This window comes from Lynx rufus, unplaced genomic scaffold (genome assembly GCF_022079265.1).
Source record: "Lynx rufus isolate CCGP_SWC_20201006 ecotype Redwood Valley unplaced genomic scaffold, mLynRuf1.p SCAF_25, whole genome shotgun sequence".
Taxonomy (NCBI): domain Eukaryota; kingdom Metazoa; phylum Chordata; class Mammalia; order Carnivora; family Felidae; genus Lynx; species Lynx rufus.
The window spans coordinates 13105601-13126862 of NW_025814840.1; the positions used below are offsets into that span (position 1 = coordinate 13105601).

At 43.1% G+C, this 21262-nt stretch overlaps 1 protein-coding gene across 3 annotated transcripts in view; it reads left to right on the top strand.

The window, feature by feature from the left end:
• Positions 1-983: 983 nt before the first annotated feature.
• The window catches only part of B3GALNT2 (beta-1,3-N-acetylgalactosaminyltransferase 2), a 59361-nt gene continuing 39082 nt past the window's right edge, over positions 984-21262 (top strand). For all 3 annotated transcript variants that reach the window (XM_047088623.1, XM_047088622.1, XM_047088624.1), the window contains exons 1-2: positions 984-1263; positions 16071-16218. In XM_047088623.1, the coding sequence (XP_046944579.1) occupies positions 1152-1263; positions 16071-16218 (260 nt within the window). In that variant the 5' untranslated portion in view covers positions 984-1151. The remainder of the gene's footprint in view (positions 1264-16070; positions 16219-21262) is intronic.

Genomic DNA, 21262 nt, shown 5'->3' on the forward strand with positions numbered 1-21262 from the left:
CTTTTCATCCTTCCCTCCCCTTTGTAGCACGTGCGCCCCGACCGCCTCGCGCCTCAACCGAGAGCCCTGGCGTGTCTGTCCGAGCGCGGGCTCGGGGGTTCCTGCCCCCGGGGCCGCGCTGCACGACGCCGGGCAGGGCCCGGTCTCCGAGGAGGGCTGCTCGGATCCTTCCCACGGGACCCGCGCGGCCCGCGCCACGGCTCCGTCCTGGGGGAGGGGCCGCCTTGCCCCACTCCCCCGTCTGAATCGGGAGCACGTGGAATTTCACCTCCTACTGGACCGTAGCTGTCCTGCCCCACAGCTGGACCCCGGGGTGCGGCCCCAACCAGAGCTCCCGGAGGACAGGGCCGGGCAAGGAGCCGGGTACACAGCGCACCAGCACTAGCACTCGATGGATGATTCACCGCTGAAGACACACGCCTCGGACTGCCTCGGCCTGCTCTCGGGCAGGATCCCAACTCCCAGGGAAGGTCAGCATTCGCACAGTGGAGCTCCGCGTGCTCTAAGCCTAGCGTCACGCAGATCTTTAAATCCGAGGCAGCCGGGAGCCTTCGCCTCGGCAGCTGTTTCCTTCGGCCGGTGCTGTCAGTCAGCCTCTGAGCACAGGGGCCACCGGCACCGCCTCCCCTCGGCCGTCGGGGGGCAGTAGGCGTTGAGAAGGGATGCGCATGCTCCCTGTGGGGCTTCGCGCTTCGCCTCCGCGACCGCCGAGTGACGGAAGCAAGTGCACGCGGTTATGGGAAATGTGGTTTCCGAGCCTCTGGATCACTGGGGTGAGCCCCCTGCCTGGGCCCAGAGCGGGACTTCAGCTCCCGACCGGCCCGCAGGCGCGGGAGGGGACGCGGGAAGGGGGCGGGGCGAGTGAGACGAAAGGTGGGCGGGCCCGGGGGGGGGGTAGGCCAAGCGGAGGGGGCGGGGCCTGGCCGGCTGAGCCGGCGCCGCCCGCGGTTGGAGGAACCTGAGGCGCGGGGCCGGAGCCGCCAGGAGTCTGGACGGCGGCGGGCGCGAGGGCAGGCGTGCCCAGAGTGGTCGCGCGTGCGTCGGCCGCCGCCCCTCGGCCTTTCTCTTCGCCGGTCCCCTCCCTCTCCGCCGGGACGCGGGAGAGCCCGGCGCGCGGCGGGGGCGCGAGGTGGAGCCGGCGGGGGCGGCCAATGCGAAACTGGCTGGTGCTGCTGTGCCCGTGTGTGCTCGGGGCCGCGCTGCACCTCTGGCTGCGGCTGCGCTCCCCGCCGCCCGCCCGCGCCTCCGGGGCCGGCCCCGCAGGTGAGGTCCTGGGGCCCGGCGGGCCGAGAGGCCGCGAGGGGCGGGAGGCCGACCCCGAGCCCCCCCCCCCCCCCGGGCGGCTTCCTCCGCGGAGCCCCGCCGGGAGCCCCGCAAGGGGGGGACGGGCCGAACGCGACCGTCCCCACACGAGACAAATGGCTCTTTTCATCCTCGGGGCGTTGAATCGGGCAAACTTGAGGGCGCGTTTCTCGGTGCGTGTCCCCGCCGCTTCTCACCTCCCGCTTTCCTTTATGGGCACCGCCACCGCGAGTCCTTCGTCTGTCCCCCAGGCCTGGTCGGAGTCGTCCGCCTCCTGCCCGCTGGCCCTGGGAGCAAAACCTTGTGTCCTTCAGCCGCAGGCGGCGGCTGCGTGCGCCCGGGCTCGGGTGCCAGGCTGCCTGCTCCCTCCACAAGCTGTGGGACTTAACTCGGTCTAGACTCGGAGGTCTTAGTGTCATGGGCGATGCCTGTGCGTGTCTGAAAAGGCTGGGTCTTGCTTTTCACGGGAACTTTGCCTTAAGAGTATACTCCTTTTTGTTTTCTTTGAAAACTATGATGCAAGTCGGTGAAACAAATCTGGACGTGAAATAGGGCATGGATACGAGAGGAATTGTTTCTGTGAGTTTGGCTCGCAAAGCCTACTAATGAAGTATACGTGAACATAGAAAATTCTCTAGCGATCGTATCCACTTGTTCTAAAGCTTACTGTCCCAGGGGAGTGAAATCTTGATCATTTCGCAGCCCAGTCGAGTGCTTTGTCCATAGTTGGGACCCAGTGGGCTTTTTTTGTTAATGGGTTTCCTTTTTTATCTTGTCTTCTTTTTTAAGGGCTTGCCTTAGGACATAGAAAGAAACCTAGAAGGCTGTTTTTAAACTGCGGTAATAGTTGTCTTGTGTTCTAACTACTTGGGGAGTTTTTTCCTTACCACTTCTCCCCAAAACAGCTGTTTTCTTATCCAAAAGTTTAAAGAATTAGAATTGAGTATTTGCAATTCTGAGACGGGTCTGTGCCTTAACTTTTTAGTAGAAAGCATAGAAACTAATTGGGCAATCCTCAAAGCAATCTTGTTGGAATTGGGGTTCTTTATTCTGGTAACAGTCTCTTAGAATCTTTTCCTATTAGGCAAACCACAAGCTCTTTGAAAAAGCTGTTTGTGTGACCTGAATAGAATTAAAATACTGTTTAAATTATTTAAGGAAAATAAAGTTGTTATAGGGCATTTTATCTGTTAACAGGTTGGGGCTTGGGGTTTGTTGGTTGGTTGGTTGGTTGGTTTAGGGTTTTTAAACTGATCTAAGGAAAGGGTGCGATAGATATAAAATACTTTGTAACGTCTGTTAGGTTTGTGTTATACAAGTTTCTTTCCTTTTTTGTATGATGAGGGAGCACTACTAGAATTTACTTGCAGAGCATTCTTAGGATATTTATGACCTTAGTAGTCTTTTGGGGTGCAAGAAACAAGCAAAAAGTCGGCTTTCAAGCCTTTTTTTTTTAAGTTTATTTATTTATTTTGAGAGCGATAGAGCATGCGAGCAGGGGAGAGGCAGAGATCTAGAGAGAGAGAGAGAGAGAGAGAGAGAGAGAGAGAGAGAGAGAGAGAACGGATCTCCAGCAGACTCCATGCCATCATCACCCAGGGCTCAAACCCACGAACTGTGAGATCATGACCTGAGCCGAAATCAAGAGTCCCACACTTAACTGACTGGGCCACCCAGGCACCCCGTCAAGCTTTAAACTTAGTAAGCCAGCCTGGCAATTTCTTGGTTTAGTGAAGTTTTTCCTATCCCTGTAGTGTTTGCATGATGCACTTATCTGCTGTGAAGTTTGACTAAGCTAGATTAGGAAACTAGGATGTAGGCCATGAAAAGGAGCAGGCTGTAGGTGAAGAAATCAGTACTAGTTATATAAATTAACTTTGACTTTAGATGGATATTGTGCCTCTGGTTAGATGGTAAATTAGGCATTTTAATCTAAATGAAACCTGAAGGACTCCTAACTTACTTTTCAAAACTAAAGACAGTAGAAGCCTATCGATTGCTAAAATTTCCTGTGGCTCCTTTTCCCATTGTGTTACCACCATGCTCAAACTAAAACATTTGAACATTTTTACATTTCAGCTCTTACACCGTAAGCCTAAAGTGAGAGAGAAAACCCAAGATTTTGTTTCCTCCAGCAAATTAATGTTTCAAGATTTGTTTTTGTTCTCTTTTCTGCCTCTTTGTCTTCAGTCTCATTAAGTTGTGGCAGTATTTTTTTTATAAAGTATTTTTTTTAATGTTTATTATTTTTTTTTAAATTTTTTTTTAACGTTTATTTATTTTTGAGACAGAGAGAGACAGAGCATGAACGGGGGAGGGGCAGAGAGAGAGGGAGACACAGAATCGGAAGCAGGTTTCAGGCTCTGAGCTGTCAGCACAGAGCCCGACGCAGGGCTCGAACTCACGGACCGCGAGATCATGACCTGAGCCGAAGTCAGCTGCTTAACCGACTGAGCCACCCAGGCGCCCCATGTTTATTTATTTTTGAGAGAAAGCGAGCACAAGCAGGGGAGGGACAGAGAGAGGGAGAGACAGAGGATCTGAAGCAGGTTGTGAGCCCAATGCGGAGCTGGAACTCATGAGCCGTGACATCATGACCTGAGCCTGTCGGCTGCTCAACCAGTTCAACTGACTGAGCCACCCAGGCATCCTGTTGCAGTATTTTTTTAAAGGGAGATTTACCTTCCCTGAATATTAAAAAAGAACCTCTGATTTGTAGTCGATTGAGCAAATATCTGAGAGCCTATTCTGTGCCCACCCCTGTTGTAGGTGTGGCATTACAACAGTAATCCAGATCAAGTCCCTGCTGTCATGCAGTTTACAAATTAGAAGGGGAGATAGAACATAGAAAATAACTAGTAAATATCATAGGGGATACTGATAAGTGGGATGACAAAAATAAAGCAGTGTCAGAGGCTAGAGAATGGTATACTGCTGTTTTAACTAAAATTGCTGTCTTAACTGCTGTTTTAACAACTAAAGTTGAGGCAGGGACCTGAATGCAGTGAGGGAGTCCTGTTAGTACCTGGTACTTTTTTTAACATAGTGGCTCACGTTAGACACCTGAAATATGGTCACCAACTATTGAAGAGGAAGCGGGTCTGTTGTGAAATGCAGCACGCCTGGGGGTGATGAGGAAACTGGAGACAGAGACACTGGATTGGAGAATATAGATACAGGGTATATCTAATAAACATAATTCATTTGGGGTAATGCCTTAGCAGGAATTATTTAACAATAAATTTAGAAAAATGATGAGATAAAAGAAGCCTCCTCTTTCTGGGATGTTTGGAGAGAAAGAAACCAAAGAGAAAGGAAAGAAGCATATCGCTTGGAGTGCTAGGTACGGTTCTAGACGCACAGTCCCTGCTCCGAGGTCCTCACAGTCTGTCGAACTGAAACAGACATGCAGCCAGTAGAAGGCCAAAGACAAAGTGCGCTTGCTTTGCAGGCTTGCCTAGCGCTGGTTCATCCAAAATTATCCCTTTATGTTAATCTTGTCTCCGTGCTTTGGTGTCCTTATTTATAAAATGATGATCTCATAGGGTTATTGTGAAGACTGAATTCGTAAAACACCCAGAAAAGTGCCTGATTCATAGTAAACATTCCCATGAATTGTAAAGAGGAGGAGTAGGAGAGTGGTGGCTGGTTCTTGTGCTAGTGAGGTGTTTGGGGAGGTTTCTGAAATTGGCGAGAGCATGCTGATTGTCTTCATCAGTAGATCTGTGATGAATTTCCGTTTCCCTCATTTTTAGGATTTCTGCTTATTTGTGATCAATCTGTGATTGATTCGTCTGAGAGGGTACATGTGAGAACAGAAATTTTGGTTTGATTCTTAGGAATCCTTGGGCATAGGGGCACCTGGGTGGCTCACTGGGGTGAGCGTCCGACTTCGGTTCAGGTCATGATCTATCTCATGGTTCAGTTCATGAGTTCAAGTCCCGTGTCAGGCTCTGTGCCGACAGCTCAGAGCCTGGAGCCTGCTTTTTTTGGATTCTGTGGCTCCCTCTCTTTTTGTCCCTCCCCTGCTCGTGCATGCTCTCTCTCCCTCTCTCTCTCAAAAAGAAATAAACATTAAAAAAAAAAAAAAAAAGAATCCTTGGGCCTGTTTTAAACATTTTTTTGAGGTCAACCTCCCTTGGTCTAATAAACTTTTGGATGTCCACTCCCAAGTGCAGAGCCTAGCAGATTGCCAGACCCTCAGGATATATTACATACTAGAGAAGAGAAATGTCCTCAGGGAGATTGTGTGGGGTTTGAATGATTCCTGACATGAAGATTTGTTTGTTGCTATATATCTACCATCTAGAAGAGTGAATGTAGGAGAAGTGCTTAGTAATTGGGAGGAATGAATCAAGAGAATAAAACTGGGAAGTATGCATGATTTTGTCACCTATAGATCATGTAATCACCTTCCGTGATGACCCTATGATTTAAAATTTTGTCTTATAGGAGCAAAACAAGTTCTTTGTAGAAAAATTGGAATTATTTTTAAAAAACAGGAAAAATGATCTATATTACAGTTTTTGAATGCACATACTTACAGTGCATGTTTGAGGGAAATTAGTATTTTTTAAAAATCGTGCTGATGTATCATATACGTTCAGAAAAGTGCGTGTAAATGTTTAGCTTGATCTAGTTTCACAAACTGAATACAGCCAGCTAAGACAGCACGCTGGAAGCTCCCTTCATGCTCTCTTCCATCACTGCCAAGAGTGGTAACCACTCCCCTGATCTCAAATGGCAGATATTTGCCTGTTTTGGGCTTTATATAAATGGGACCACGCTGTGTGTACATAGTTCTTACAATCTACTTAATATGGTGAAGAACCATGTAACGTAATTCTACGACATCATTTTAGTGGCTGCGTAATATTCTGGCATATAGATACACTGTAATTTAATCCCTTATTCCTGGATGTATGTATTTTGAACTTTTTCACTGTTGATAAATGATACTGTGATGAATAGAGATCTTTTAGTGCATCGCTGGTTTTTTTTTTTTCATTTTTTTTCATGTTTATTTATTTCTGAGAGAGCACAAGCGGGGGAGGGGCAGAAAGAGAGGGAGACACAAAATCCAAAGCAGGCTCCAGGCTCCAAGTTGTCAGCACAGAGCCCAACGCGGGGCTCGAACTCATGAGCAGTGAGATCATGACCTGAGCCAAAGTCATACTTAACCAACTGAGCCACCCAGGCGCCCCCCCATCGCTGATTATTTCTAAAAATAAGTTCTTAGACATGGAATTGCTGGGCAGAAGTTATACAGTTCTGAGGTATTTCCTGTGTATTGGCAAATTGTCCTGAAAAAGATGACCAAATTACATTCCAGCAGCGATGGAGGAGAGGAGCCATTTCCTTGAAATGACTCTCACCACTTCCTTGACATACCAATTGTTGAGGTATTATTTAAGAAGATGTTTGTCGGTCTGAATGTAGGCAAAAATTGGTATTTTATTGCTCTCATTCAAACTTGATTCCGAGTGAAATTGAACACTTTATCGTAGGTTTGTTGGCTACTTGCATTTTATCTCTGAATTATCTTGTGTCTTGTTGTATCATGTTTACTTCTTAGTTTTTCATTTCTTCTTTTCCTGTCTTCAGACACCAGAATCAAACAGGGCACTTGCAACATATAGCAGAGGGTGCTGAAAGTGTAGAGGCCAGCATTGCTCAAGGGCGTTAGGAACTTGGGCATTCTTTCACAGGTATTCATTGAGCATCCACTGTGGGTTTTCTGCCTGGGAAAGCAGTACTCACAAGTCTTTTGGACTGATTTACATTGCTGTTATGTGATAGAAGAAACCTGTTATTTTAATTGAGATATAATTGACCTACTACATGAGTTTCAGGTGTATGACATTGATTCAGTATGTGTATATATTGCAGAAGGAACACAATACGTCCATCACCACACAGTTACAATTTTTTTCTTGTGATGAGAACTTTAAGATGTACTCTCTTATCTTAGCAACTTTTAAGTATGCATTATAGCATTATTATCAAGTGTAGCAACAAGGTGTATATTACATCCCATGACTTCTTTATTTTCTTAACTAAAAGTTTGTACCTTTTGACCACCTTCACCCATTTTAGCCACCCCCCACCCCCACCCATCTGTTCTCTCTCTATATATGAGTTCAGTGTTTTATGTTGTTAAGATTCTACATAAAAGTGAACCCAGGGCCCCCAGGGTGGCTCAGTTGGTTAACACCCAATCTCAGCTCAGGTCATGATCTCACAGTTCGTGAGATGGAGCCCACCATCGGGCTCTGCACTGACACCATGGAGCCTGCTTGGGACTCTCTCTCTCTGCCCCTCCCCCATGCTTTCTCTCTCAAAAATAAACTTTTTTTTTTTTTTTTTAAAGTAAGACCGTACTGGGGCACCTGGGTAGCTTAGTCAGTTAAGCGTCCGACTTCGGCTAAGGTCATGATCTTGCGATTTGTGAGTTTGAGCCCCGCGTGGGACTCTGTGCTGACACCTCAGAGGCTGGAGCCTGCTTCAGATTCTGTGTCTCTCCATCTCTTGGCCCCTCCCCTGTTCATGCTCTGTGTCTCTCTGTCTCTCGATAATAAATAAACATTAAAAAAATTTTTTTAAGTGAGACCGTACTTTGTCTTTCTTTGTCTTACTTGGTTCACTTAGCGTAACACCCTCAAAGTCTGTCCACATGGTCAGAAATGGCAAGATTTCCTCCTTTTTATGGCAAATAATATTCCGCTGTATTTATATAGAACACATTTTCTTTATCCATTCATATCTGTCAGCGAACGCAGGTTATTTCCATGTCTTGGCCATCGTAAACAGTGCTGCAGTGAACATGGGGGTGCAGGTACCTTCTCCAGTGACTGTTTTCGTTTCTTTCGGATAAATACCCAGAAGTGGAATTACTGGATCGTGTAGTAGTTCTATTTTTAATTTTTTGAGGAACCTCCGTGCTGCTTAATACGATGGTTACAACATCTTATAGTCCCACTGACGGTGCAGGAACCTTCCTTTTTCTACACTTTGTTACCAACACTTGTTGTTTCTTGTCTTTTTGATACTAGCCATTCTGACAGGTGTGAGGTGGTATTTCATTTGGTTTTGATTTGCATTTCCCTGATGGTGAGTTATGTTGGCCATCTTTTCATGTACCTGTTGGCCATCTGTATGTTGTCTTTGGAGATATGTCTATTCAGATCTTCTGCCTATTTTTCAATTGGACCACTTGGGTTTTTTGTTATTGAGTTGTAAGAGTTTTGTTTTGTTTTGTTTTTTTACATATTTTCAGTATTAACCCCTTATCAGACCCATGATTTGCAAATATTTTCTCCCATTCATAGACTGCCTTTTCATTTTGTTTATGGTTTCCTTTGCTGTGCAGAAGCTTTTTAGTTTGATGTTTACTTTTGCTTTTGTTGCATTTGCTTTTGGTGTCAAATCCAAAAAATCATCCACAAAACCAGTGTCAAGGAGCTTACCACCTATGTTTTATTCTAGGAGTTTTATGGTATCAGGTCTTATGTTCAAGTCTTTGATCCATTTTGAGTTGATATTGTGTATAGTATAAGGTAGTGGTCCAGTGTCATTCTTTTGCATGTGGCTGTCCGATTTTCCCAACACCATCTATTAAAGAGACTCCTTTCTCTATTGTATAGTCTTGCCTCCTTTGTAGATTAATTGACCATATAATTGTGGGTTTACTTCTGGGCTCTCTATTCCATTGATCTGTGTGTCAGTTTTTATGCCAAAACCATACTGTTTTGGTTACTGTATCTCTGTAATACAGTTTGAAATCAGGGAGTGTAATGCCTCCAGTTTTTTGTTTTTCAGTTTTTTCACCTGTGACTCCACCTCCCTTCTGGCAACCACCAGTTTGTTCACCGTATTTAAGAGTCTGGTCTGGGGCACCTGGGTGGCTCAGTTGGTTGAGCACCCAACTTCAGCTCAGGTCATGGTTCATGAATTCGAGCCCCACGTCAGGCTCTCTTGCTGTCAGTGCAGAGCCTGCTTCTAATCCTCTGTCCCCTTCTCTCTCTACCCCTCCCCTACTGGCATTCTCTGTCTCTCATTCTCTCTCTCTCTCAAAAATAAACATTTAAAAAAAAAGTCTACTTTTTCATTTGTCTCTTTTTTTCTTTGTTTCATCATTTGTTTCTTAAATTCCAAACATGAGTGAAAGCATGTGGTATTCATCTTTCTCTGACTTATTTCACCTAGCATTATACACTCTTGGTCCATCCATGTTGTCACACATGGCAAGATCTCATCCTTTATGGCTGAGTAACATTCCATTGTGTATATATAGCACATCTTCATTCATCTATGGATGTACACTCAGACTGCTTCTGTATCCTGGCTGCTGTAAATATCATGCAGCATTAAACATAGGGGTGCATATATCTTTCAGTCGTGTTGATTTGATTTGCAAATACTGAACCACTCTTGCATCCCTGGAATAAATCCCACTTGGTCGTGGTGAAAGATTTTTTTAATGTATTGTTGTATTGTCGGTTTGCTGATATTTTGTTGACATTTTTTGCATCTGTGTTCATCAGAGACATTGGTCTGTAGCTTTCTTTTTTTGTAGTGTCTTTTTCTGGTTTTGGTATCGAAGTAATGCTGGTCTTGTGGAATAATTTTGAAAGTTTTCTTTCCTCTCCAATTTTTGGAGTATTTGAGAGGACTAGATATTAACTTGTCTTTAAATGTTTGTTTGAATTTACCTGTGAAGCCATCTGGTCCTGGACTTTGTTGGTTTTGGGGTTACTGATTCAATTTCATTGCTAGTAATCAGTCTGTTCAATTTTCTTTTTCTTACTGATTCAGTTTTGGAAGGTTGTATGTTTCTAGGAAATTGCCCATTTCTTCTAGGTTGTCTGATTTGTTGGCAAGTAACCTTATATGTTCCTATAATCCTTTGTATATCTGTCGTGTTGGTTGCTGTTTCTCCTCCTTCATTTCTGATAGTATTTATTTTGAGTCTTTTCTCCCTTTTTTGATGAGTCTAGCTAAAGGTTTATCAATTTTGTTCATGTTTTCAAAGAACCAGCACCTGGTTTCATTGATGTGTTCCATTGTTTTCTTAGTCTGTATATCTTTTTTTTTTTTTTTTTTTTTTTTTTAAGTATGCTTCACACCCAGCACAGAGACCAAGGCAGGGCTTGAACTCATGACCCTGAGATCAAGACCTGAGCTGAGATCAGGAGACGGATACTTAACCAACTGAGCCACCCAGGTGCCCCTAGTCTGTATATCATTTATTTCTGCTCTGATCTTTATTATTTCCTTCTTTTTATTGGCCTTGGATTTTGTTCTTCTTCTAGCTTCTTTAGGTATAAGATTAGATTATTTATTTGAGATTTTTCTTGTTTGTTGAGGTAGGCTTGTATTGCTATAATCATCCCTCTTAGAATAGCTTATACTGCACGATGCCTCCAGCTGTGTTCTTCCCCAAGATTGGTTTGGCTATTTAAGGTCTTTTGTGGTTCCATACAAACGTTAGGATTGTTTGTTATATTTCTGTGAAAAGGGCCATTGGAATTTTGGTGGGGATTGCATTGAATCTATAGATTGCTTTGGGTAGTGTGGACATGTAAAAATTCTTCCAACTTGTGAGCGCAGAATAGCATTCCATTGATTTTCTGTGTACTTCAGTTTCTTTCATCAGTGTCTTGTAGCTTTCAGTGTGCAGGTCTTTGACCTTCTTGTTTAAAGATTTTTTTTTTTTCAACGTTTATTTATTTTTGGGACAGAGAGAGACAGAGAATGAACGGGGGAGGGGCAGAGAGAGAGGGAGACACAGAATCGGAAACAGGCTCCAGGCTCTGAGCCATCGGCCCAGAGCCCGACGCGGGGCTCGAACTCACGGACCGCGAGATCGTGACCTGGCTGAAGTCGGACGCTTAACCGACTGCGCCACCCAGGCGCCCCTGACCTTCTTGTTTAAATTTATTCCTGGGTGTTTTATTCTTTGTGATTCTATTGTAAATAGAATTGGTTTCTTTTAGAAGTTTTTGAATTTATTTATTTTGAGAGAGACAGAACACGAGAGCAGGAGAAGGACGGAGAGAGAGAATAGCAAGCAGACTCCACACTGTCAGCATGGAGCCTGATGTGAGGCTGGGACTCACAAACCACAGGATCATAACCTGAGCTGAAATCAGTTTTCTGACTCTTAACTGACTGAGCCATCCAGGATTCCTTTCTTAATTTCTTTTCTTTGATAGTTCGTTATTAGTATATAGAAGTGCCACTGATTTTTGTAGATTGTATATCTTGCAACTTTACTGAATTGGTTTATTATTTCTAACAGGTTTTTGGTTGAATCTTTAGAAACCTATTTTTCAATATATGTGGGAGTAGAAGGTTTTAAAAAACATTTTTTTAATGTTTATTATTTTCGAGAGAAAGAGCATGAGTGGGGGAAGGGCAGAGACAGAGGGAGACACAGAATCCAAAGCGGGTTCCAGGCTCAGAGCTGTCAGCATAGAGCCCGACTCGGGGCTCAAACTCACAAACCGGGAGATCATGACCTGAACCAAAGTCGGACGCTTAACTGACTGAGCCACCCAGGCGCACCAGGAAGTAGAAGCTTTTTTAAAAGGCCAAAATCTCCTGTGTACTTCTCTTTTGCTAGGAAGGGAGAAATGCATGTGAACGAAAGCAGTTCAACACAAGCAGCTTAGACCTGGATTAGAAGAAGAGAGGATTGGCAGTGGCAGAGAGATCAAAAAGTAATTTGCAACCAGAAGCCATGGGATTTTCACCTGCCACATGGTTATCTTTATTATTTACTTATTTATTTTTAGAAAAATCTTGTTTGGCCTGATAGGAAGAAACCAGGAATAAGCTGTTGGGATAGCCCTGGAGTTTCTTGGGCTTTTTTTTTTTTTTCAATATTTTAAGTTTTTATTATGAAAAGTTTAAGACATACCCAGAAGTAGAAGATTATAACTATTAATATGTACTCATACACCTACAGTTAAATATTTTTCACAAACACTCCTACCCAGTTCTTCCCACAGGTTTATTTGGAAGCAAATAACAGATAACTTATTCTCTCCGTAAATATCTTAGTATATTATCTCTAGAGATAGATGTTAAAAAAAAAACATGACCGCAAAACCATCATCACAATTAGGAAAATTAATGATGCCTTCCAGTATCTAGTGTTCGAGATTTCCCAATTATCTTTTTTTTTTTAATTCCAGTGTAGTTAACATATATACAGTGTTACATTAGTTTCAGGTGTAGCATGCAGTGATTCAGCACTTCCATACGGTACTCAGTGCTCACTGGGTAGATGCCCCTGTCATGGTCCAGTGAAAGATCAGATTCTGAATTGAAGCAAGGGTAGAGTTAATGAGCAAGGGACAGATTGGAGAAATTTTTCATGAAGACTTTTCCACCAAGAACAGGTGAAATTATGTTTTAGGTAATCCATTTCTCTAAGATTTAATTATCTACCAAAAATGAGGCAGCAGTATTTGGCATGTAAAGGGTTGTTTTAGTGACTTTATGATTTTACTTTTGTGCAACAACCTTGTTTTCTGATGATGTCAGGTAAATGAGGCGTTTAGGTTAAATGTGATTTTGCTCTTCCTTAGCTTTTAATCTTTCCGGAAGACATATTGAAACAGATGAAATAGACTCGCCAAAGAGTTTTTGGTATCAGTTTTTTTCCAGTTAGGAAACCGAGGCAAAAGGGATTTAAATACCTTGTTATCAATCCCATGCTGCTTGTTGGTTGTGGAATCAATGTCAGTTACGTCTGGTTACTAAATTCACCTCATTTCTGTCACTAAAATGTACTTACCATCAATATTTCTCTGAAAAAGTAGGGGGTGAAATGGGATATCATTGCCAATTTTGCACAAGCGTTTAAACTGTTCTCCACATTCAGACTCATTTAGAGTTAGTTCCAGCAGTAGGTACAACTTCCAGTGTACGGTTACACGTATCTGAGAAAGAATGTTCCTGGGCCATGAATTTTTAAAAATTAACATGCTAACCGGAATTTCCAGTGATCTGCTTATCATTAATTCACCGCTTGAACTGGTGTTACAAATACAGGATCGGAATTTAGTTTCAGATGAGCTACATCAAGCTGTGTTGTTAATAGAACAGTGATAAAGAATGGAGTTGGGGTGCCTGGGTGGCTCAGTTGGTTGAGCGTCTGACTTCGGCTCAGGTCATGATCTCACGGTCCGTGAGTTCGAGCCCCGCGTCGGGTTCTGTGCTGACAGCTCGGAGCCTGGAGCCTGTTTCAGATTCTGTGTCTCCCTCTCTCTCTGCCAATCCCCCACTCATGCTCTGTCTCTCTCTCTTTCTGTCTCTCTCTCTCTTTCCCTCTGTGTCAAAAATAAATAAACATTAAAAAAAAATTAAAAAAAAAAAGTCAGACTTTGGCCCAGGTCACGATCTCGCAGTTCATGACTTTGAGCCCTGCGTTAAGCTCTGTGCTGACAACTCAGAGCCTGGAGCTTGCTTTGGATTCTGTGTCTCCCTCTTTCTGCCCCTCCCCCGCTTGTGCTCTGTCTCTCTCTGTCTCTCTCTCTCTTTCTCTCAAATATAAATAAAAACATTAAAAAATTTTTTAAATGAAAAAGAATGGGGTTAAATTGCCTGGGATTAAACCTTAGCCTAGCCGTTTACTAGTTGTTTGACTTAGCAGAAGTTACTGAGTTCTCTGTGCCTCTTCTCCGTTTAATAAGGAGCCAGCCCCACCTACCTCATGGGGTTGTGAGCATTAATGTGATACTCTGGGGGCTTCTGGGTGGCTCATTCAGTTAAGCATCTGACTCTTGATTTTGACTCAGGCCATGATCTCACACACAGTTCATGGTATTGGGCTCAGCGCTGACAGCACAGAATCTACTTAGTATTCTCTTTCTCCCTCTCTCTGCCCCTCCCTCCTTCACTCTCTCTCTCTCTCTCAAAAATAAATAAACTTAAAAAATTAAAAAAAAATGATACTCTGTACATATAGGTGTACATTATAGGTGTTCAGTAAATGTCCATAAGCAAGCTGGTCTAGGAAGATTTGGATTTACATAAAGATAAATTCTTGCCTTTAAAAAAGAATTCGTTTCACTACAGGATTCACAGTAGGCTAAAATAACAAGTATCTTTATTCCATTTAGATTGATTTTTTTTTTTTTAGAAACCTATATCTATTGTGGAAAATAAGGTATCTACACAAAAATTCTTGTATTCCTAGAATTGTTTCAAGGTAATGTCCTTAAAGTATCCTGTTGTCTGTCCCCCAGATTTTCTTTATATTATTTTAATTGGTCCTTTGAAAAAATAGTATTATGTTTTTGCTGACTTTTGACTAAATACCTAGGTCCTGTGGCATATAAAAACATTGCACTTCATACAGTAAAGATCTCTGGCCTTCAAGAATTTATTTTTGGAAACATTTTGGATCAGTTCCCACCATTGGAGGAAGAGATAGAATGGATCCCTCATCAGAGCTATATATGAGCTTGTAACTCTCCAGCTTTGAAACTGGTGATAAAAAACAAAGGATCTTTCCCTGCTGTCTTCTTTCTAAGGACAGTTTTTGGGTTTTGGTGTTTTTTTTTTTTTTTTTTTTTTTTTTTTAACGTAATCCTGCCCATCAGACCTTACAGCAGTAAAAAATGAGCCGTTTGCATGACTTCTCACTTGATTGTTTTTTGCCTCACTGGAAATAATTGCCTTCCTCTTTGATTCTTTGGAATATTTAGCAAGTGATACAAGGTCTGCCGGCTGTGGAATTTATTGGTGTTAATAAGGGTTCTGATACCTTCCAGCATTCGTTTCCCAAAGTTACTAACTGATGGTAACATAGGCTTTCACCTTTGAAAGCACATATTTGTTGTGGTTGTTGCTTTTGGTCTCTGTTGAGTGCCTACTATTTGGGTACCAAACCAGGACCTTTATACACATTATCTCATTTAATTTTTACAACACTTCCATGAGAGTTACTGCACCCCTTTGTTGTTAGGGAAACTGAGGCTCAAGAAGTTAATTAACTTTTCAGGGTGCCTGGTTGGCTCATTCACTGGAACACAAGACTTGTTATCGCAGGGTCATGAGTTCAAGTCCCAACATTGGGAGTAGAGATTACTTAAAAAAATTAAAAAAATAAAATCTGTAACAAAAAAAGACAGAAGTTAAATAACTTTTGTAGGTCATAAAAAAGAGCCAGGAATCTGCCTGTGGCCTAACAGACTCTTACTGCCGACTCTTGCGTGGTTTATGCCATGGCGCCTTTCCAGACCGATTCTCACGTCTTTCCAAACCAATTCTCACCATGAACATCTTGTTAGTTTTAAAGAATTTATGTACTTATGTGAGCACAAGTATATCCATGTGTGTGGAAGACAAAAAGACTGCACCAAAAATGTTATGAGTGGTTATCTGGATGGTACATCTCTGGGTGCTTTTTAAATTTTTCTTTGGGGTGCCTGGGTGGCTCATTCGGTTAAGCGCCCAACTGCAGCTTAGGTCATGATGTCACGGTTCATGGGTTAGAGCCCTGCGTCCGGCTCTGTGCTGGCAGCTCAGAGCCTGGAACCTCTTTGGATTCTGTGTCTCCCTCTCTCTCTAACCCTCCCCTGCTCACGCTCTCTCTCAAAAATAAATAAACATTAAAAAAAAAAACATTTTTTTCTGTGTATTCCTTTGTATTTTCTACACATATGAACATACGTTCTGTAATAAAATTTGTATGTTACGTGCTGAACGTAGTAATTGACACAGGACATTTCTAATTCATTGTTGCTTATTTCTAGATCAATTGGCCTTATTTCCTCCATGGAAATCTCGTCACTATGATGTCGTAGTTGGTGTGTTGTCAGCTCGCCATAACCATGAACTTCGAAATGTGATAAGAAGCACCTGGCTGAAGCATCTAATGCAACATCCATCGTTAAGTCAACGGTAGGTCTGCTCAGTCGGCACCTTGCCCGATTTACTGAGTAAGAGTTGTGAAAAACCTCTTTGGGGATGGTCAGAGATGCCAATTTAGGCCTGTGGCCTTTCTCCCTGGGAGAAATGGCCATTTCATTTTGCCTTCCCTCCATGTAACTGAGTCACGAAAGGAAATTTTTCTTAATGTTTATTTAGTTTTGAGAGACAGAGCAAGTGTGCACATGAGCAAGGGAGGGGCAGAGAGAGAGGGAGGCAGAGGATCCCAAGGGGCTCCGCATTGACAGGAAGCCCGACGCGGGGCTCGAACTCATGAACCACGAGATCATGACCTGAGCCGAAGTCGGACACTTAACTGACTGAGTCACCCAGGTGTCCCACAAAAGTAAATTTAACTGAGGCTCTTAGCCAAAAGATAGTTGGGGGAGACTATATTCATTGGTTAACATACCTGCTATTTATAGATACCTAGTTTGTTTTATTTTGCTTTGTTTCTGCTTTGATTTAGAACAGTAATTTGTAAAAGGTTCTAGTCCAGAAGAGTTCTCTGCTTAGACAAGTTTGTGTGTGAATATGCTTTTCACTAACTTCCCAGAGACGCACTTAGTTTTTTTCCGTTCTGTGGTCTTTTTTAAAAGTTGTGTGATCTGCAGTGTGTGTGGTATGCCATGCTCTTTTTCCTGACTACCCTTCCAGGGTTGACCTTTGGTAGCACATCTGTTGATATTAGATGGCTTAGTTATTGGTTAGGAGCCCAAGGCCTTCGTCTTCTCAGGGAGACCAGCCTCTGAAGTTACAGAGTGAAAGGCTAGTGGAAGAGAAGCGTGGGAGGTTGAACTCTTAGTCATGTGAGGACACTGAGGTGATGACCAGTTCTCAGAAACTCTCTCAGGATTGCATGAAGCTGGCATGTTTGGGACTGAGTAGCTATACAACTGCAGAATTTTCTTATCATCGGCAGTGAACATTTGCAGATTTCCTATCTTATGCATAGCAGCTTTCATTCTTTTTCAAGACCAGTTTCTTTCATTCATGATTTCAGTGATAATAGAACCCATTACCTGGCAAATGAAAGGCCTCAGACTCATCACTACTAATCAGAACCTCCTCTAAAACCTGTACTTCCTACGTAGTCTTTCCCATCTCGGAAAATAATGACCCCTGGGCGCCTGGGGGGCTCAGTCAGATGAGCGCCCGACTTGCCGAGGTCATGATCTCGCAGTTTGTGAGTTCGAGCCCCGCGTCGGGCTCTCTGCTGACAGCTTAGAGCCTGGAACCTGCTTTGGATTCTGTGTCTTCCTCTCTCTCTCTACCCCTCCCTCCCTCCCTCCCTCTCTCTCTCTCTCTCAAAAATAAATAAATATTCAAAAAAAAAGAATGTCACTAGGTCAGTCAGGAGAGGGCAAGAGGGAGAACTCTTGGCAGGGACCAGCCTTGTCACTCTGCCGTCGGGTCACCTGAGCACAATGCTCATAGCCTGTTTGTGAGGATGTTGAGGCATCAGGAAAATAGAAGTTTTAAAAATAAAATGTTGTTATCTTCATTTCTTCTTTCTCTCACATGCCACATCCAACCCATCAGCACCTTTTCTTGGTGCTACCTTTACGTCACCTCCAGAATCCAGCCTCTGACCACCTTAACCGCTGCTCTCGGCACCCCAGTCCTCTTACCATCAGCCCACCGCTGCCTCTCACCTGGATGATTGCAGAAGCCTCTATCTGAATTTCCCGCATCTACCTTTGATCCTCTGTATTTTATTTTCCATACAGCAGCCAGAGTGCTTCTTTTAAAATTAGTCAAATCGTGTCAGTTTTCTGCTCATATGCCTCCTATTGATTTCTCTTCTCAGAGTGAAATACTAAGTCTTTACTGTGGCCTTTGACCTTATCTAGGTCTACTTCCCCTACAGTGGTCACCATCACCGTGGTTCAGTACACTAATTGTGCTTCTGCCTCAGGGCCTTTGCACTTACTATCTCCCCTGTCTTTATCCCTCTTCCACTGGATATCCTCATGGTTCCCCGGTCTCAGGTTTTTCAGATCTCTGCTTAGATTAGATGTCACCTTAGCAGCCCCATATTAAATAGCACCCAACCCCTTTCTGTATCTTCCCTTACTTGACTTTATTTTTCTTTCTAATACTTATCACCAACTAACATGTTTATTATACTTAGCTTTATATATATAAAGTGTTTGTCTTTCTCCGTTAGAATGTAGTTTCATGAGTACAAGGACTGGCTCTTTTCACTGATGTATTTCTGATACCTGCAACCTAACTTGGCCCGGGGGAAGGCACTCAACAGCTATTGAGGGAATGACTCAGAACTAAATGTCATGAGGAAAATTGACCTTCAGATATTCACCAGTAATTAATTTGTCATCATAGCATTCCTGCTTTAAATTTAGTAGGTTGGTGATTTGTTTTATAAAAATGATGGGATAGCTGTATAAAAATAGATATTAGCCCAAACTCCTTCCTGGGGCAGAGTAAGTTTATGGATCTAGTAAGAGTATTTAAGATGGCTTTAAAAAACTAACTTGGTAAATATAATTAATTAGCAAATTTATTCATTTCTGTGTATACTTTTATTATAATCTTTTTATTTTTGAGAGAGAGGGAGAGGGAGAGTGCTTATGAGCGGGGGAGGGGCAGAGAGCCAGGGAGACACAGAATCCGAGGCAGGCTCCAGGCTCTGAGCTGTCAGCACAGAGCCCGACATGGGCCTCGAACTCACGAACTGTGATGAGCTGAAGTCAGACGCTCAACCGAGTGAACCACCTAGGCACCCCTGCACTCTTATTTTAAATGCTAGTTGTTTATAAATGGTACTCTGCCTTAATTGGCCATTAGTAAAAGAAAGTGTTTGCATTTCTGTGGCTGTGGCTTACTTTCAAATCTTGCATTTCACTGAAGGAGCCAGGCTCCACATTTATTTCCAGGACCTTGTTTAATTACAAGCCTTTGTAGTAAAATAAATAAGTTGTCAACTTCACAACGTATCTTCTGCACGGAGGTAGTGTACTGCTTGTGGTAGAATATAAAGATAGTCACAGTGTAGCCTGGGTCTTTATGGGGGAAGTTTAATGGAAGGAAGTAGATGTAATAGTGTAATAAAATGTTATATGTGCTGTGATATAAAGAGATAGAAAACAGCCTGGAGTGTTTGGGAAGCCCCGAACAGTTCCATGTAACTGGAACACGTGGGGTAGGGGCTTGTGGGCAAGAGTGAGGTGAAGCGCTGGAGAAGGAAAGAGAGGCGGAGAGACAGGGATGGTGAGGTAAAGAGAGCAGGGCAGGTGTGGAACCAAGGGGTAGGCAGCGGCCGGGTCACGCACAACAGCCGTGGGGACAGGCCGAGGGGCTGAACTAAAGCGTGACCTTCGAGGAAAATGACGTCAGTAGGTGGGGGGAGGAGGAGGAGGAGGATTGCTAGCTTTTAACATGGAGAATAGTGAAAGCATCAGTCGACACGAAAAATGCCAGATGAGAAAAGCAGGTGTCATGGGAAAGAAGTCCGCTGTGGGTATGTGGAGTTTGTGGTAGCTCCTGGCGGTGGTGTGCTAATAAGTGTTTACCAGCTGGCTCTCTGAGAAATGAGTATGTTTGTATGTACATATATGTTTCCTGTAAGTTTTGTTGATATAAAGGATGTACAGCACACAAGCGACAGGATAACTTGTATGATACTCTTTATTACAAATGCTGTGTAGCCAGCAGATTCTCCTGTGAATGCTTTTATTGTTTTAGACTTGACTTATGCTTGCAACTGACAAAAGAGTGTAGTTCTGACATAAACGTTCCCTTTAAGTTAAAGAGTAAAACTAAAGTGACAACTGAGGGATGTACCGGAAGTTTACTCTCAGTCAGTGGAGTCCAGCTTCTTTGCTGAATCGGATAATAGGTTTTGGACAGTGGAAGAGTATTTCCTCAATTTTTTGTACCATTCACAGCAGGATGGCTACAAACACATAGCTTTTGTCTTTTAATTTTTACTTATTTTTAATTCAAGTATAATTAACATACAATGTTACATTATCTCAGAAGTATGATACAGTGGTTCAGCAGTTCCATTCAGTACTCAGTGCTCATTATGAGCAGCGTGCTCTTTTTTAAAGAAAAAAAAAATTTTAAGTTTATGTATTTATTTTGAGAGGTGGGCAGTGAAGGAGAGAATCCCAAGCCAGCTCCGCACCAGCAGCACAGAGACCGATGCGGGGCTGAAACTCACCAACTGTGAGATCATGACCTGAGCTGAAACTAGGAGTCGGATGTTTAACTGACTGAGCGACCCAGGCGACCCACGATAAGTGTGCCCTTCACCTATTTCACCTGTCCCCCCTCCCCACCTTCCCTCTGGTAACCACCAGTTTGTTTTCTCTAGTTAAGAGTCTGTTTTGTCTTTCTCTGGCTTACTTCACTTAGCATTATACTCTCTAGATCCATCCATGTTGTTGCAAATGGCAAGAGTTCATTCTTTTTTTTATGGCTCAGTGATATCGCATTGTATATCTATACATCTCCCTGATCCATTCATCTATCAGTGGCACTGGAGTTGTTTCCATGGACTGATACTGGCTGCGGTAAACATAGGGATGCACATATCTTTTCAAATTAGTGTTTTTGTTTTCTTGGGATAAATAGCCAATAGTGGCATTCCTGGATCGTATGGTAATTCTATCTTTAATTCTTTGAGGACCCGCCACACAGTGGCTGCACCAGTTTGCATTCCCACCAACAGCGCACAAGTGTTCCTTTTTCTCCACATCCTGGCCAACACTTGTTTCTTGTGTTTTTGATTTTAGCCATTCTGACAGGTGCGAGGTGATATCTCATTGTAGTTTTGATTTGCATTTCTGTATGGTGAGTGATGTTGAGCATCTTTTCATGTGTCTGTTGGCCATCTGGATGTCTTCTTTGGAGAAATGTCTATTCGTGTCTTCTGACTATTTTTAATTGGATTATTTGTTTTTTTGGTGTTGAGTTGTGTAAGTTCTTTATACATTTTGAATTCTATCCCCTTATTGAATATGTCATTTGCAAATATCTTCTCCCATTC